The following is an 18,195-nucleotide window of genomic DNA, read 5'->3' as shown; positions in this document are numbered from 1 at the left end:
GAGCCATTATTCCGCATGGAGGACTTTGTGGGGTCCATTATACTGAATGGAAAGTTATGCGGGGCCAATCATACTGTATGGAGGACTATGTGGGGCCCATTATTCTGTATGGAGGACTATGTGGGGCCCATTATACTGTATACTGGTTGGTCCACGACTTTGTCCAAGTTTTTCATTTTGGCCCTCTGCATGTAAAATCAGTATGGGTAATGTACATGGAAATGGCAATAATGGAAAGCTGCTAACTGGACTTTGCTACAAGTCTCCTAACATAGCGGAACATGAAGCGGATGATATGCTGCAACAAATTAAAAAGGCGACAAAAACAAGTCATGGTCAAAAGTGTTGGCTCCCTTGAAATTGTTACAGAAAATGTAAAAAGTAATTCTCCCAGAAAATTATTGCAGATACATGTTTTGTTCTACACGTTTATTTCCTTTGCATGTATTGGAAAAACACAAGAAAACAGAGAAAAAAAGGCAAATTTAACATAATTTCACACAAAACCACATAAAATAGGTCGGGCAAAATGATTGACACCTTGCCAAAATTGTGGGTAAACAACTTTGTTTCAAGCATGTGAAGCTTGTTCAAACACAATTGTGGCAAGTAACAGGTGTGGGCAATATGAAAATCACAACTAAAACCAGATAAAAAAGGGAGAAGTTGATTCAATCTTTGCATTGTGTGCATATGTGTGGCACACTAAGAATGGAGAAAACATAAAAAGGAGAAGAGAACTGTCTGAGGACTTGAGAACCAAAATTGTTGAAAAATATCAATAATTTCAAGGTTATAAATCCATCTTTAGAGATCCGGATGTTCCTCTGTCCAAGCTGCGCAACATAATCAATAAATTTACAACACATACAGTCAAATATGATGGAGCTTCAAAGATGTTTTGGGGTTGTTTTGCTGCCTCTGGTCAGGTACCTTGACTGTGTGCAAGGCATCATGAAATCTGAAGATTAGCAAAGGATTTTGGGGCACAATGTAGTGCCTAGTGTCAGAAAGCTGGGTCTTGGGTCTTCCAGCATGACAATGACCCCAAACATACTTCAAGAAGCACCCAGAAAATGGATGGAAACAAAGTGCTGGACAGTTCTGACCAGCAATGAATCCGGATCTAAATCCCATTGAACACCTGTGGAGAGATCTTAAAATTGCTGTTTGGAGAAAAACATTAAAATTTGAAAGTCCTCAGTGGTTGATACCATCTTTTCAGTTAGCCATTAGTCAGTAAGCTTTCGAGACTACTCTGGTCTCTTCATCAGACATGGTATAACACAAAATGTGAAGAGTCACATATTTATACACAACAGGGCACAGGAATAATGCAATAGATAAGATAAGAGACTTGAAGCAGAACTATCAACATGGGAGAGGGAGAAGCAGTTGTGGCCGTAGAAATGTTTGGCCACAAGTGAATCTATTCTGTTTTTCTTTTATTGTGTGGCGATGAGAATTCATCCTTGTTTTAAGTTTTTGCCCTGTCTCCCCTACATACAGACCCCCAGTTGGACAATCGGTACATATAATTAAGTTCATTGTGATGCAGCTGAAAGTACCAGGGATCTTGTGGTCCTGATGTGAGTTGGGAATCTTTATCTTGTCCGTGGTCATTATAAATGTACAGGTTTACATTTCCAGTTGGTGAGGATGAATTTTATAAGTTTCACCACAAAGGTGAAACTATCCTCCCGGTCAGTTTGCTTTCCCTCCAAGTACCTTTTTATTCTAACAATGTTAGGTTTCTGGGAGATTATACTCGTTCCCTTTATTTGTGGTTCTCCTTAGCTTGCCTTCTTTGCCCTTTATGAATGCATTTTTGTTTCTCACTCAGAGTTTTTGTATTTTACTTCATACTTTCCTTTCTCCTTGTTGAGAGTGTGTTGCAGCCTCCCCTCTGGTTCCACAGGAGGTATGAGAAACTCCTCAATGGCTTATTAGTTAGTTAGGTGTGTGGTGGTCTTTTTAGTTGTGCAGCTAGGGCCTTTCTAGTCTCTACAGAGACTAGTTGGGTGTAGTTGCGACATTCTCCCCTGTGTGGGTTCTCTGGTGCTTATCAAGATCCGATTTCTGGTTAAAACATTTCCCACATTCTGAACATGAAAAAGGCTTCTCCCCTGTGTGAGTTCTGTGGTGAATAATAAGATTCCATTTATTTTTAAAATATTTCCCACATTCTGAACAGGAAAAAGGCTTCTTCCCTATGTGAGTTTTGTGATGTTTGGTAAGAGTTGATTTCTCTGTAAAACATTTCCCACATTCTGAACAGGAAAATGGCTTTTCTCCTGTGTGAGTTCTCTGATGGTTGATAAGAGTTGATTTCTCTGTAAAATATTTCCCACATTCTGAACATGAAAAAAGATTCTCCCCTGTGTGAGTTCTCTGATGTTTATTAAGATATGATTTGTGTCCAAAACATTTTCCACAATCTGAACATGAAAAAGGCTTTTCCCCTGTGTGAGTTCTCTGATGTTTGATAAGATTTGATTTTGTTGCAAAAGATTTCCCACATTCTGAACAGGAAAATGGCTTCTCTCCCGTGTGAGTTCTCTGATGTACAATAAGATTTGATTTCTCTGTAAAACATTTCCCACATTCTGAACAGGAAAATGGCTTCTCTCCTGTGTGAGTTCTCTGATGTGTGATAAGAGTTGATTTCTCTGTAAAACGTTTCCCACATTCTGAACAGGAAAATGGCTTCTCTCCTGTGTGAGTTCTCTGGTGCCTAAAAAGATCTGATTTCTGATTAAAACATCTTCCACACTTTGAACAAGAAAATCTATTCTCTGCTGTGTGAATTTTTTGAGGTTTAAGAAAAGACTTTTTGAGAGGAAAACTATTTCTATATTCTGAACGTGAAAATGGCTTCTTTGCTTTAGGAGCAGTTTGTTTTTTAATGCTTATTTTGTGACTTTGATTTTCCTTAGTAGTCGGTAATGAATCAGAAGACAGGACCTGTTTCAAAGGATCAGATGACAGATCTTTGCTGTGAAGGAATGATGGTATATCTGGAGTAATGTCATTCATTTCAATTGTATCCTGTTGGATCTGAAAATTATCTGATTTAAAAATTGAAGATATCAGCTGTCCCTCTAATCTCCTGGTACAGACATCTGCCAAGAATAAAACCAATTATTATTTTTAATAAAAAATCTTTGAATTTTATATTTTTTAACATTTCTACTTAAATTGTCCGTAAAAAGGCAAGTTATATAAAAAAAAATTCACTTATTCACCAGAACAATGACTGTCTAATAGAAAACCTCATAGGCTGGATCAGTAAAGCGTGGTGTTCAACTGTTTTTTCATTCTGCCTCCCAAATATGGAATAAAAAGCCACCAAATGATGTTATGTAGGCAAAAAGAATACCAATAAAAACTTCTACTTATCTGACAAAAAACAAGTCTCCACTCAGATCCATCATCTGTCAGTGGAAAAACAGAGGTTTCCACATTATTAGTGGCTTAAAGGCTCTTGAAAAGCAACATGGCTTCCATAACCCAATCCAGCAATATCTGCTCTTCCAAAGTCAGATATCCTTCTCGCTTCTGAGCTTTGCAGTAGTTTATGTGCCTAAATCTCATTTATTATCCATGTATTTGACATTACTATAATGAGAAGAACCCACTTAATTGATGGTGTGTGTCTCCTGGAGCACAATCTGGGCACTATGTGTTGGGTAATGAAATTATATATTTGCAGTTTTCACTCTCCAACATCCACTGCGTGCTAATTTCCGGAAAGTGCCTGTGGAGTCAAAATAGTCACTTCTCCTATAGATTAATTCACTGAGGGTTATAATTTCCAAAATGGAGTCACTTTATGAGGATTTCTACTGCTCTGGTTTTCTGCCATTTTGTTATATTAGGGCTTCTGCAAAAGGTGTATCCCATCTCCTCTGGGACATCTACTTCTCCTCCTGCTTCGACTTGTGTGACGTCTGCTTTTGTCACCAGGCACCGTCTTATTCATTCTGCAGGCGGCGCTGGTGATGGAAGAGACGTCAGAACCAGAAGCTCTGGGCGGCGAAGGCTCTGTTAAGCCACTAAGATTAGGATTACTGGGACCAATAGTACCATCCAGTCTGGCAGTATGGGTGTATGTGCTGTCCAGCTGGAGTAATCTGCTCCCTGCTTCAGCCATTTGGAGAGAACCACACCCTACTAAAGCTGAAGGCATATTGCCGGAAGCTGCCAGATACAGCCTTGTTCTCCTCTGGTTCAGTCCTCTGTGATCAGCTCCCGGCTTGTGTATTTGTTTCCTGTTGTGACCCCGGCCCATTTACTGACTACTCGTGTCTTCTGAGTTTGTATTTTCTCTATCCTTTTGGTTCTGACCCGGCTACCTGACTATTCTTCTTCCGATCTCACTCCACAGAACAGCAGGTAACACCGTGGCCCAAGCCTAGGGATCTCTGTGTTAGTCCAGATCCATGTAGAGGGGTTAAAGGATGATGAGCAAAGTAATTTGTGTTTATGACGTAAATTTATGAAGTAATTTATGTCCTCCCTCTGTCTAAAACTGAATCTGTCAAAAACTGAACTACTCGTCTTTCCTCCCTCCACTAACCTACCTATGCCCGATATTGCCATTTCCGCTTATGGCTCAACCATTACTCCCCAGCAACAAGCCCGCTATCTTGGGGTCATTTTTGACTCCGACCTTTCCTTCACTCCTCACATCAAATTACTCGCTCGTTCATGTCATCTACACCTCAAAAACATCTCAAGAATCAGGACTTTTCTAACCTTTGACTTGGCAAAAACTCTTACTGTAGCTCTTATACATTCTCGTCTGGACTACTGCAACTCCCTCTTATTAAACTCTCCCCTCTCCAATCCGTCCTTAACGCAGCAGCCAGGATCATATTCCTCGCCAACCGCTACACCGATGCCTCTTCCCTGTGCCAGTCATTGCATTGGTTACCCATCTAATATAGAGTTCAATTTAAAATTACCACGCTTACCCACAAAGCGCTCCATGCTTCAGTACCCCCCTACATCTCCTCCCTTGTCTCAGTCTACCACCCTACACGTGGCCTCCGTTCTGCCAGTGACTTAAAACTAAAATCCTCCATAATCCGAACTTCCCACTCGTGTCTCCAAGATTTCTCGCGTGCTGCGCCAATTCTTTGAAATGCACTACCCAGGACAGTTCGATTAATTCACAATACCCACAGTTTCAAGTGGACCCTAAAAACTCATTTCTTTAGACTGGCGTATCGCCTCCACACACTATCTGTCCATCCCAGTTGTCCGTCCCAGTTTTCCCCCAAATTAAAATCTTCCTCAAGTTCAGGTTCATACCAACCATGCACATAATAGCCTCGGTCAGGGCTGCACACATACTGGCAGGCGACCAGTCCATGTATTATTTATCCTATTTAGTATATCAAGGCTGCATTATACAATATATGTACATTCTACCTTTTGTGTCTCCCCCAGTTCCTCATAGACTATAAGCTTGCGAGCAGGGCCCTAACTCCTTTCAATATGAGATATGCTTATTCTGTATTGTTTGTATAATTTCCCCCTAAAATTTGTAAAGTGCTGCGGAATATGTTGGCGCTATAAAAATAAAAAAAATTATTATTATTATTAATTTGTGCAATCTGTAAACGGGTTAGATAAGGCAAGCCTATTCGTGGTGGCCATCTTTTGAGCTTCCAGGTGACCATGAACAGCGTCCCCAATACATTGTGTCTGCGAACTATTCCAGCAAGATCTGCATTCAAATAGCTAAATGGCGCTCCTGCCCTTCTTAACCTGCCATGTGCCCAGACAGTAGTGTACAACCGTATATAGGGGATTGTCAGATTCAAAAGAAGTTGGAAAATAATTTGTAAGGTCCATTTGTTTCTTATTATCCTTTATGAAGAATTCCAAAGTTATCACCACATAAAGTGATTTGAAAAATGGGGCCTGATTAGAAACACAAAACTGGCTGCAGGAAGGGGTTAAATCAGAGGATTACAAAGTCAAAAACTGTGACTATAGACAATAAAACATCTACTGAAATGATCAAACTCAACAGTCTTCATCAGAGAAAAATGAGTAACTAGTGGTGAAACCTCTCCGTGGTAATTGGAGTATGGGGCTCGGTGGCTCTTGGCAATCTAAACTATCGTAAGGGACAATATTTTCTGTCAGATGAGTTTCAAGAAGAAATATTAGACATTTAAAGTGAACTTTTTATAATAGTGCAGAGCTGAGGCGTCTTAAATTTAGATCTCGGGCATTTGGAAGAGGCAATGGAGACCTTTTTGAAAGACTACCAGGGAGTTACAGACTCACATAAGTGAGGCCGGCCGATCCCACCACAATGAACCTGTAAAAAAAGAAAGAATATAAAAACACTAAACCGGAGTCACACTCATTTATGGCGGACCATTGGAGCTACTATGAGTTCTGACCAGGAGAGTAGAGAATGTATTAGTGCCCCCATTTCAGGAGAGATTGTGCAGTAATCTGAATTTATTAGGATTGAAAACATAATGGAATTTATGACGTGGAGTGAATCCATGAAACCAGGGCTGGAGCCAACACATCTCCTGCAGGCGTGAATAAATGTATATTACAGCCATCAGCCACGCACAGCTTAGAGATATATCATGGCACAGGTGTAATGTTTTCTGTATAGTTTATCACAATCCTGTTTGAAGTTAGTTGGTTTTAAAAGAAATTGAACAGTCAGGATAAAGGGAAACTCTGCTGTTATTGTACAGAAATTCACACGTGTCCCTCACTGCACATTTAATGTTGTTGATCAAAAAAGTGAAGTTTGGCCAGAAAGACTGGACCAGGTCTTGTAGGGACCATATGAGCACATTCAGCAGCACAGAAGAGGGAGAAGGTAGATTCATCCAATAAGATATCAGGGATCTAGGAAGCCAACAGCATCATTACCCTCCGCTTTCTCTTAGAGGCCCATCATAATATTTTTCTTCAAGTGATTTTCTAATTTGTCAGCACATTCTACGTACGCTGTCATTTAGCTTTGTAGTTTACAGACCTGGGCAGGTAACGGTCAGCATCATCTAATCTCAGGGGGTAGGTGGATCTTCCAGGTTGTAAGTGCTATACAAAAGGGCTTTCACAATTTTCGCAAGTAATTTGAACATTTTCGGATGGAGGAGAATGCTGTCGTCTAGCGGCAAAATGGTGATCACACGATTGTGATACGGCCGGACTACACCACCGATAAAGCAGCCACAGACAGGGACTGAGAAGAATTTGTGACGACTTCTCTGTATTTAGTGGTTACTACTCACCTGGGTAGTCATATGTAGGAATCTCCTCTTTACACTGCTCATCACCCCTCACATATATCTCTGTAATATTAATATGGGTCAGATCTTCACACTGAAACAAATATTGTAAAAGTCACAAACAGACAGAGAAGTCACATCTATGATCAGCTCTAATCCTGCCATCTCCACCGTTCTCATTACACAAATATAAAACAAGACTGAACACAAGACCTTCACAGCCGTCTACACATCATAGGGGAGATCTCATGACACCTTCTCTTCAACTACCTGATGATCCTGAGGAACATTGGGATCTTCTTGTTTACAGTCATGTGGAAGAAGAGGACGGGGACATCTCTCTGGCGTTGTCAACTTACTGGATAGATCTGGAGAAAACACATGCAAGGACTGAATTCATTCTTTACATACAGATAATTATAGGCCGCGTGTATTTAGTCCTGTCTATTACCTGGTGATGTGAGGGGCTGGGGAACCTCCATCATGACGTCCTTGTACAGATCTTTGCGCCCTTCTAAATATTCCCACTCCTCCATGGAAAAATAGACGGCGACATCCTGACACCTTATAGGAACCTGACACATACAATGATACAGTCATCTCCCCGATCCCTTCATAGTGTTACTGTTTAATGTCCCAGCATTCCCAGCAGTGTCACCTCTCCAGTCAGCAGCTCAATCATCTTGTAGGTGAGTTCTAGGATCTTCTGGTCATTGATGTCCTCATGTATCAGGGGGTGAGGTGGAGGCCCCGTGATTAATCTCTGGTTATGGAGAGACACATTAATAAAACTCACTCCAGACATTTCCAGAGCCCTCGCCTCTCCAGTTCTGTCCATCTGTTATTCCCATATATAAGAATGATGTAATGTGACGTCATCAGAATCTCTCACCTCTCCAGTAAGCCGAAAGAGGATCTCTAGGGTGAGGTGTAATAACCTCTCCGCCATCTTGTCTCTGCCCATATCCATCTGTGATAGGTAAATCAGGAAAATTCTCTTATATAGAATATCTCCACTGAGAGGATCGGAAACTGCAGAGAGAAGATGATGAGCAGATGTAACATCATAAAAATCCTGTGTAATAATACAACTATTGGAGATAATGAGGGGAAACATATAAGGAGATTTATTATTTTACAGAATTTCGTTTTTTTTCCTTTACATCTAGTAATAAAACCTTTATATTTTAGGCCACAGACAACAAGCAGTTTCTTCCTCGGAGACTGCAGCTGAATACGTTTCTCATAGACTCATCTTCCATAACGCTAATTCTCGTCTAATTTTCTGACACTGGAATTGACATTGAGAATAACCTCGGCACTCAATGGTTCTTATAGAAAACATTTTTTTTAATGCAGTCCAAAAACAAAAGTAAACGTTTCGGTTGACCTGAGGACATTGCTGCATTGACGACAATGGAGACATGGGAATGTGCCCATTTTGGGATTCTGCAAGAACCATTGTTTAGGACCTTGGTGCGCTGTGCCCAAATCGGCACATACCAGAGAGTCTGTAATATTGATTGCTCTCTTAAAACACGGTAGGAAGGGTTGTTGGAACGCAGGGATCGTGGGATAGCCAGTTTGTAAGATGTTCCTGTGTTTCCTAATGGTTTTATGTAAGATGTAGGTGAAGGGGTGGAACGTGTGAACGAAGGGGATTCTGTCCTTAGTGTTTGGACGATCAGTTCTGGAATACAACGCCTGGGGATGCAAGAAGCTAGGTGGATAGCCTCGTTCAGTGAATTTGGTTATCATTTCTTGTAACCTCTGATTGCGGATAGTTTCACTGGACACTATCTGTTTGACCCTCTGAAATTGTGATGTAGGTATAGATTTATTCATCGACATTGGATGATTGCTAGAAAAGTGTAATAGGCCATAGCGATCGGTGGGCTTGGAATAGAGGTCAGTTGTTAGGTGGCCCTGTGTATCCTTGATCCTTGGAAACTAACACTGCTTGAATCATATGTCATGGTGAAGCTCAAATCTGGCCATGCGGAGTTCAGTGTGGAGAAAAACCTCTAAAGATTCTAAGGGACCCCCCCATATGCAAAAGATGTCGTCTATGAAACGTTTCCAGAGAATGGAATGTTCTTGAAAAAGTGGATTAGAGTAGACCACCTGACTCTCGAAAGCTGACAAGAAGCAATTTGCATATTGGGGGGGCCACATTGGTGCCCATCACTGTGCCCTTCACCGAAAAGCCTTAATAGGGAGTATGACCTACTGGCCTTTATATAAGGTTTTTTTATGCTTGGAGTTTGGTTCTCATTGAACAATTGGTATAAAGAAACTTGTCACCCAGGGATCTTATGTGACCCTATGTTAAAATGTATTTTACATTTGGAAATGTGGTCTTCAATTTGAATAGGTCAATAATATACATGTTTTGATCTCCATATCCTACTCAAATATTGTCTCCTTTATTGCAGATTATTCCTCTCTGACACATTCTTGTCCACTCTCCTGGATTCTTCTCCACTCCATCAAAGGCTCTGGCTCATGCCCATGGGGTCTTATGCTCTATACTGGTGGAATGCACGTTCTCTCACTGGCACTCAAACTTCCGGCTCACTGGAAAGCATTTACACCGGCTTGTGGAACGCACAGCTTCCTGGGAGAAGCGCGTCACTTCCCGTGACATCACACGTGCACTTCCGGAGTTCACACTATACAGCCCTGTAGGATTGGCAGCGATAGGTCAGCCGCCCTCACTAATCCCGCCCCCCACCTTTAGATATCATCCTGCCCCTAACAACGCACACAGCACCAGGAACTAGCGGTGGACACCGCATTCCTCTAAACCACTACGTGCAGCACCACTTTACAGTGGGTACGGAAAGTATTCAGACCCCTTTAAATTGTTCACTCTGTTTCATTGCAGCCATTTGGTAAATTCTAAAAAGTTCATTTTTTTCTCATTAATGTACACTTTGCACCCCATCTTGACTGAAAAAAAACAAATGTAGATTTTTTTTTAAATTTATTAAAAAAGAAAAACTGAAATATCACAAGGTCATAAGTATTCAGACCCTTTGCTCAGACACTCATATTTAAATCACATGCTGTCCATTTCCTTGTGATCCTTCTTGAAATGGTTCTACTCCTTCATAGGAGTCCAACTGTGTTTAATTAACCTGATAGGACTTCATTTGGAAAGGCACACACCTGTCTATATAAGACCTCACAGATCACATCAGACCAAATGAGAATCATGAGCTCAAAGGAACTGCCCAAGGAGCTCAGAGACAGAATTGTGGCAAGGCACAGATCTAGCCAAGGTTACAAAAGAATTTCTGCATTACTCAAGGTTCACAGTGGCCTCCATAATCCTTAAATGGAAGAGGTTTGGGACCATCAGAAGCCTTCCTAGACCTGGCCGTTCAGCCAAACTGACCAAACGTGGGAGAAGAGCCTCGGTGAGAGAGGTAAAGAATAACCCCAAAATCACTGTGGCTCAGCTCCAGAGATGCAGTAGGGAGATGGGAGAAATTTCCACAAAGTCTGGGGTGCAGAGTGTACTTTAATGAGAAACAAAATGAACTGTTTAGAATTTACCAAATGGCTGCAATGAAACAAAGAGTGAGAAAAATTTAAAGGGGTCTGAATACTTTCCGTACCCACTGTATATAGAATGGAGCCGGTCTACAATAATGTACTGCGTCTGCGCTACTTCTCATGAGCTAGAAGTCCGATAATGTCCATCCCCTAGTGTGCATGTGTTTACACTGAAACGCCAGATAAACTGATTCCCACCGTGCCAGTAGTACCCGGGACTGCGTATGCCTGTAGTTGTGTTACACGCTGAAGCACATCTAGAATCATTCTGAGACTGCGCATGTCCATAAGCATGAGTTCCACGCTGAAGCGCATAATGGATTTGGATTGCATTTCACCAATATAGAAAAGTCCTGTCTCTGAGGTCAGCGTCATGGGAGACTAAAAACAAGTACTGCACATCCTTCCATCATGCAATAGGCATGTAGATCTACTTTATCACTACATAAAATATGGGATGATGGCCAAAGTATATTCCTAAATGGTCAAATTTGACCCCTATTACACAATTAGAAATACACAAGGAACCCACACTTGTTAGTTACTTAATAGTATAAGTGGGATATAACTGATAAGAAATAATTCTGATATAGAAACTCAGATATCTCGATGAAGTACAACAATATGTGAACCCCATTCACAGGGAACAATGAATGAACAATGACAGTAGCAATGAATAGAGTATAAAATCCAAAAATGTAACCCAGAATGGGGCTGTATTCACACAAAACAGGCATAGGAAATTTGCTCATTCAGTCCCTTAGGGTCTAGTGAATCCAATCTGGAAATCCACTCACTTTCCTTTTTGAGGATACATCTATTGAGATCACCCCCTCTCACATTGGGTTTAAACTCAATGGTACAAAAGGAGATGTCTCCGGTTTCAACTCGATGTACACTGTTCATGTGTCTCGCTAATGGAGTGTCCCGACCTTGGCATATATCGCCCAGATGCTACCCCACCTTACTCCTAGATTCCCTCTTGACCTTGCCTACATAATCTAGGGGCAGGTGCATGTGGCCATATATACAAGTCCCGAGGTTTTACAGTTGGAATAATCCCTCTGAACAATGGTTTTACCAGTAGAGGAACAAGATTTACATGGTCTCATCCAATTACACGTGCAACATTCTCCACATCTAAAGAAACCGCAGACTCTTCTATCTAGCCAAGTCCCTTTGGTTTTTTATAGACACTATGCACTAAATGGTCCCTAACTGACTGACCAATTCTGAAAGTTATTGTGGGAGTAGATCACACAGCACCCTCAGGTCCGCGTCGGCCACAAGTACATCCTAGTGTTTTCTGAGGATATTAAAGATACCGTTACTCAGTTCCTATTACCCTTGTTATCCCATCTTTTTCTTGCTCTCTTGGTTAGGTATGGAGGACTGTCTGTCTCTCCTGTTTTTCTGCAAACAATCGTGCGGAATCTAAACTGTACTGTGGGTACCTTTTTCCATGAATCTGGTGTTAATGTCTATTGTCTGTATATTAAAATCTGTGACATTAGAACAGTTCCTTCTCAACTGTAAAAATTGGCCCTTGGGTATTCTCTTTTTCAGTGGGATGGGGTGGTGGCTATCCCATTTCAATAGTTTATTAGTGCTTGTAGGTTTATGGTAGATGAGTGTCCCTAGGGTCCCATCCCGTTATTTCTAGATTAGTACATCCAGGAAAGGCAACTGGTAATAATTAAACTCAGATGTAAATCTAAGGCCATCGCTATTGATATTGAGTTCCCTGACAAATGCAAGAAACTGTTCACTCTTCCTTGACCAGATGATAAAAATGTGGTCAATATATCTATACTGTACCCCAATATATGGATGTCATCACTTATGATCATCCCTGAATATTGTGGTTTCCTCCCACCAGCCCAGGAAGAGGTTATCATACGAGGGGGCACAGGGGCTCCCCATCGCAGTACCGCTGAGCTCGGGGGAAGTACTTCCTGTCAAAAAGAAAGAAGTTAAGAGTAAGAGTGAATTTTAGAAGATCCTCCATGAAGTCATTATGTCTGCTACACTCTATTGATCTCGATTTCAAGAAATGTCTTACTCCTCTGATATCATCCTCGTGCGGTATATTACTGTACAAAGCCTCGATATCTAGTAAGGCCTGCTCCCCTACATGCATGTATACATGCTCGAGGGTCTACATGTAGGGGAGCAGGCAGAAGGAAACCCATTTTCCAGAAGAATCATTCCAAGTGCAGGACCTCAGGCGATACTGGGGGAACATTATACTGTGTGGGGGCATCATACATACTGCATAAGGGGCATAATGGGGGCATCATACATCCTGCATAAGGGGCATAATGGGGGCATTACACTGTGTGGGGGCATCATACATCCTGTATAAGGGGCATAATGGGGGCATTACACTGTGTGGGGGCATCATACATCCTGCATAAGGGGCATAATGGGGGCATTACACTGTGTGGGGGCATCATACATCCTGTATAAGGGGCATAATGGGGGAATTACACTGTGTGGGGGCATCATACAGCCTGTATAAGGGGCATTACACTGTGTGGGGGCATCATACATACTGCATAAGGGGCATAATGGGGGCATTACACTGTGTGGGGGCATCATACATACTGCATAAGGGGCATAATGGGGGCATTACACTGTGTGGCGGCATCATACATCCTGCATAAGGGGCATAATGGGGGCATTACACTGTGTGGGGGGCATCATACATCCTGCATAAGGGGCATAATGGGGCATTACACTGTGGGGGGATCATACATCCTGCATAAGGGGCATAATGGGGGCATTACACTGTGGGGGCATCATACATACTGTATAAGGGGCATAATGGGGGCATTACACTGTGTGGGGGCATCATACATCCTGTATAAGGGGCATAATGGGGGCATTACACTGTGTGGGGGGCATCATACATCCTGCATAAGGGGCATAATGGGGGCATTACACTGTGTGGGGGCATCATACATCCTGTATAAGGGGCATAATGGGGGCATTACACTGTGTGGGGGGCATCATACATCCTGCATAAGGGGCATAATGGGGGCATTACACTGTGTGGGGGGCATCATACATCCTGCATAAGGGGCATAATGGGGGCATTACACTGTGTGGGGCATCATACATACTGTATAAGGGGCATAATGGGGACATTACACTGTGGGGCCAGTAAAGGGGTCCTGTACTATGAGAACAATACGTTTCCTCCCTTCCTGTCTCCATAGTTGGGTCGTATGCATCTATTACAGGAAACAGAACAAAAACCTTATGATTCTTATAAAGGGGCAACACAAGACCCCAAAAGAGTCTCCGTGCTGAAGGGGTTAATGCCCCCTGCGCCCAGTAATGGGGTCTCCACATACCTCCACCTGCAGAGCCGCCACCACATATATGGCTGCTCTGTGCGCACAGGAGCTGTGATGAGGTCACAGGAGGGGAGGAGTCAGGGGTCACATGATCAGGGGCCTCAGTGGATGCAGGACTCTGCTGTGCTGGTTGTCATGGTGCTGGATGAGCTGCAGTTTATGTGTGGGGTCAGGAGGGGTTTACAGTGTGGATGTAGCAGAGCCGCGTGTGTACGAGGTGTACGGAGCGGATCCGCGTGTGTACGAGGTGTACGGAGCAGAGCCGCGTGTGTACGAGGTGTACGGAGCGGAGCCGCGTGTGTACGAGGTGTACGGAGCGGAGCCGCGTGTGTACGAGGTGTACGGAGCAGAGCCGCGTGTGTACGAGGTGTACGGAGCAGAGCCGCGTGTGTACGAGGTGTACGGAGTAGAGCCGTGTGTGTACGAGGTGTACGGAGCAGAGCCGCGTGTGTACGAGGTGTACGGAGCGGAGCAGCGCGTGTACGAGGTGTAGGGAGCGGAGCCGCGCGTGTACGAGGTGTACGGAGCGGAGCCGCGCGTGTACGAGGTGTACGGAGCAGAGCCGCGTGTGTACGAGGTGTACGGAGCAGAGCCGCGTGTGTACGAGGTGTACGGAGCAGAGCCGCGTGTGTACGAGGTGTACGGAGCAGAGCCGCGTGTGTACGAGGAGTACGGAGCAGAGCCGCGTGTGTACGAGGTGTACGGAGCAGAGCCGCGTGTGTACGAGGTGTACGGAGCAGAGCCGCGTGTGTACGAGGTGTACGGAGCAGAGCCGCGTGTGTACGAGGTGTACGGAGCAGAGCCGCGTGTGTACGAGGTGTACGGAGCAGAGCCGTGTGTGTACGAGGAGTGCGGAGCCGCGTGTGTACGAGGTGTACGGAGCGGAGCCGCGCGTGTACGAGGCGTGCGGGGCGGAGCCGCGCGTGTACGAGGCGTGCGGGGCGGAGCCGCGCGTGTACGGGGCGGAGCCGTGCGTGTACGAGGTGTGCGGAGCCATGTGTTTGAGGTGTATGGAGCCGAGCCGTGTGTACGGAGCGGAGCCATGTGTGTACGAGGTGTACGGAGCGGAGCCGCGTGTGTACGAAGTGTATGGAGCGGAGCCGCGTGTGTACGAGGTGTACGGATCGGAGCCATGTGTGTATGAGGTGTACGGAGCGGAGGCGCGCATGTACGAGGTGTGCGGAGCCATGTATTTGAGGTGTATGGAGCAGAGCCGTGTGTACGGAGCAGAGCCGTGTGTACGAGGTGTGAGGAGCCATGTGTTTGAGGTGTACGGAGCGGAGCCGTGTGTGTACAAGGTGTACGGAGCAGAGCCGTGTGTGTACGAGGTGTACGGAGCGGAGGCACTCATGTACGAGGTGTGCGGAGCCATGTGTTTGAGGTGTATTGAGCAGAGCCGTGTGTACGGAGCAGAGCCGTGTGTACGAGGTGTGAGGAGCCATGTGTTTGAGGTGTACGGAGCGGAGCCGTGTGTGTACAAGGTGTACGGAGCAGAGCCGTGTGTGTACGAGGTGTACGGAGCGGAGGCACTCATGTACGAGGTGTGCGGAGCCATGTGTTTGAGGTGTATTGAGCAGAGCCGTGTGTACGGAGCGGAGCCGCGTGTGTACGAGGTGTACAGAGCGGAGGCGTATGTGTATGAGGTGTGCGGAGCCTTGTGTTTGAGGTGTATGGAGCGGAGCTTCGTGTGTGCGAGGTGTCCGGAGCGGAGCCGCGTGTGTACAAGGTGTATGGAGCGGAGCCGCGTGTGTACGAGGTGTGAGGAGTGGAGCCGCGTGTGTACGAGGTGTATGGAGCGGAGGCACGCATGTACGAGGTGTGCGGAGCCATGTGTTTGAGGTGTATTGAACAGAGCCGTGTGTACGGAGCGGAGCTGCGTGTGTACGACGTGTACGGGGAGGAGCTGCCCACTTACTAAAGACTATGATACTTTTCCATCACTGTTACAAATATAACGCTTACATTGGAGTAAGAGTACAGTGAGGATAGGAAGGAAAGCAATATTGAATTGTGTGGATAAAACAAAATCTTGTTTAAAGTTCATTCAAAAGTGGTTACAAAAATACGGAAAAAATAGTTCATAGCACAGAAAGAAGTATTAGGTTATAAGAGAGGAAACAACATTCATAAGTTCTTAAGTATACAGCATGAGATGGTCCGTGGTGGAGATTCTCAAGGTATGAGACAGCTGCCCATTCATGTCTGCCTCTGCTTATATACCATCTCGCCTCATAGACATACATTGGAGATTATTTTTACAGTTTCATGACCCAATATCGCGACTTTCTGGTATATTAGTAACTTCTACCATGTTAGAACAAAACTAGTAACTCATGGAATATGCCTTTTGACTACGTGCACATTTACCTTGTGTTGGTATATTTTAAACATATGGCTAGTGACCTTTAAAGGATCATTAGTTATCTCCAAATAACCCATATAGACCAGAGTCCTATAGGTTTGACGTACAGAACAGGTGTCTCTGCCAAGGTTCCCAGAATAACTGCAATCTTTCTCTAGAATATTTGAAACTAAGCAAGGCTCGAACCAGAACTTTAAAGCTTATGTATATACTTTTATCATTAGAGATTAATATTTTACAGTCCCCCCCTGATTATGATTTAAGAAATATCATAATCAATCCTAAACTCAGACTGTGGGGACCCCCAACCAAACCCAGACGCTCAGCCCCCCTACCGCCACCCCTTCCTTAACACTACAATAATGTAACTCTTACAACTGGATGGGTGAGGATCGGTAACAGCTTTATTAACACTTTAACTCGTTCCATTAGGAAGGCATTTTATTTCCAAAAATAATTCCGCTTGTTGCCGCATGCCCTGTGTCTCCACACCGGCAAGTTGGCCAACAAGAATAACTTTCCAACATGTCCTTTCTATTTCAGGCCACGGAGGATCCTGCATACTCGTAGGCAGGACTCCGACCCCCACCCATTTGTTCCACTCCGTCCTGGAGTCCTGACAGGAATATATCCAGTCCAATATCCATTAAATGAACACCATCGAGCCTTAGCAGGCCTGTTTTATCTCCTTCCAGCTCTCGGTGTCTTATCACTACACCACCTCTTTCATTTACAAATTTTGCCATCCGAATATTTATTAGCCTCCTTGTCCGTTCGATGGCCATGATGTCTCTCGCACCTCTCCATACAGCTCTCGGCACAATCTCCGACCATACTATCGTTAGTTTACTAAAAAATGCTCTGAAGCGCTCAGTGTCTAGCTTCATTATTGCCATTAGTTATGCGCTCTTGTAATGACCGAGGTCGTTTCCCCCGGCGTGTATAACTAACATGACCGGACCTGTCGATTCTCTTCCTATGTCGATTATTAGTACCTGTGGCCTCTAATACCTCTCCAGTTGAAATATGTGTTATGAAACTCTATATTCCTCCCGCCCGGGCGGACTTTCGCCTTTTTTTCTGCCCAATATATATACGAGTGGCCTATCACCCACACTGTTGGCTTATCGTCACCTGTAAAAGAAACAAACTACGTTAGGATAACAAGTCCGGTCTTATGTATCTTGCAAAACACGAGGATCGCCATCTCCCTATCCTCTGAACTTCCGTCTGTGACAATCCTGCTTTAGCTGCTTCCGTGGCTGCGCCTATGCGGAATGAGTGTGTCCCGTAATCTTTGGGGTGGTACCCTGCTGATGTTAGGCATTTATTAAATATAGCTTGGAACTGGTATCTTGATAATGGAGTTCCGTCAATGTGTGATAGGAAGAAATTACTTTGCGGCCTGATGGCTGTATATGTTTTTACTATTGTTACCGGACACAGTATACCGTTAGTGGGTTGTAAAAGCATCCAAGTGCCCCTGCCCGCTGGGTCCATTTTGGATTTGCGTATGCGTAGGCGTATTGCATTATTGGCTATGACTACGTCCTGGTGTAATAAGCCTCCACTGGTGGTGATTTTGGATCGAGGGACTAATTCGCTTTTGCGTAGTGCCCCGAAGAAGGCGATT

At 44.1% G+C, this 18,195-nt stretch overlaps 1 protein-coding gene across 1 annotated transcript; it reads right to left on the bottom strand.

The window, feature by feature from the left end:
* Positions 1–414: 414 nt before the first annotated feature.
* Positions 415–14,273, bottom strand: LOC141182640 (uncharacterized). The gene is made up of 7 exons (XM_073660803.1): positions 14,198–14,273; positions 8,170–8,309; positions 7,936–8,040; positions 7,729–7,852; positions 7,548–7,645; positions 7,281–7,371; positions 415–3,122 (listed from the first exon to the last, which is right to left on the bottom strand). Exons 2-7 carry the CDS (start codon positions 8,245–8,247, stop codon positions 2,014–2,016), a joined length of 1,605 nt encoding a protein of 534 aa, XP_073516904.1. The 5' UTR covers positions 8,248–8,309; positions 14,198–14,273; the 3' UTR covers positions 415–2,013.
* Positions 14,274–18,195: the final 3,922 nt, after the last annotated feature.

Source organism: Phyllobates terribilis, unplaced genomic scaffold, assembly GCF_046119375.1.
Source record: "Phyllobates terribilis strain yellow unplaced genomic scaffold, ASM4611937v1 Scaffold_35__1_contigs__length_13245226, whole genome shotgun sequence".
Lineage (NCBI taxonomy): Eukaryota > Metazoa > Chordata > Amphibia > Anura > Dendrobatidae > Phyllobates > Phyllobates terribilis.
The sequence above is the reverse complement of the archived record's forward strand: the minus strand, read 5'-3'. Positions and strand labels throughout refer to the sequence as shown.

Bases quoted from the DNA above. Each gene is read 5' to 3' on its own strand.
- LOC141182640 (XM_073660803.1), bottom strand. From the start codon at position 8,247: ATGGATATGGGCAGAGACAAGATGGCGGAGAGGTTATTACACCTCACC. The intron at 7,372-7,547 runs GTAGTTGAAGAG...TATTTGTTTCAG, and splicing joins ATGTTCCTCAGGATCATCAG to TGTGAAGATCTGACCCATAT. The intron at 3,123-7,280 runs GTGAGTAGTAAC...TATTCTTGGCAG, and splicing joins TCCTACATATGACTACCCAG to ATGTCTGTACCAGGAGATTA.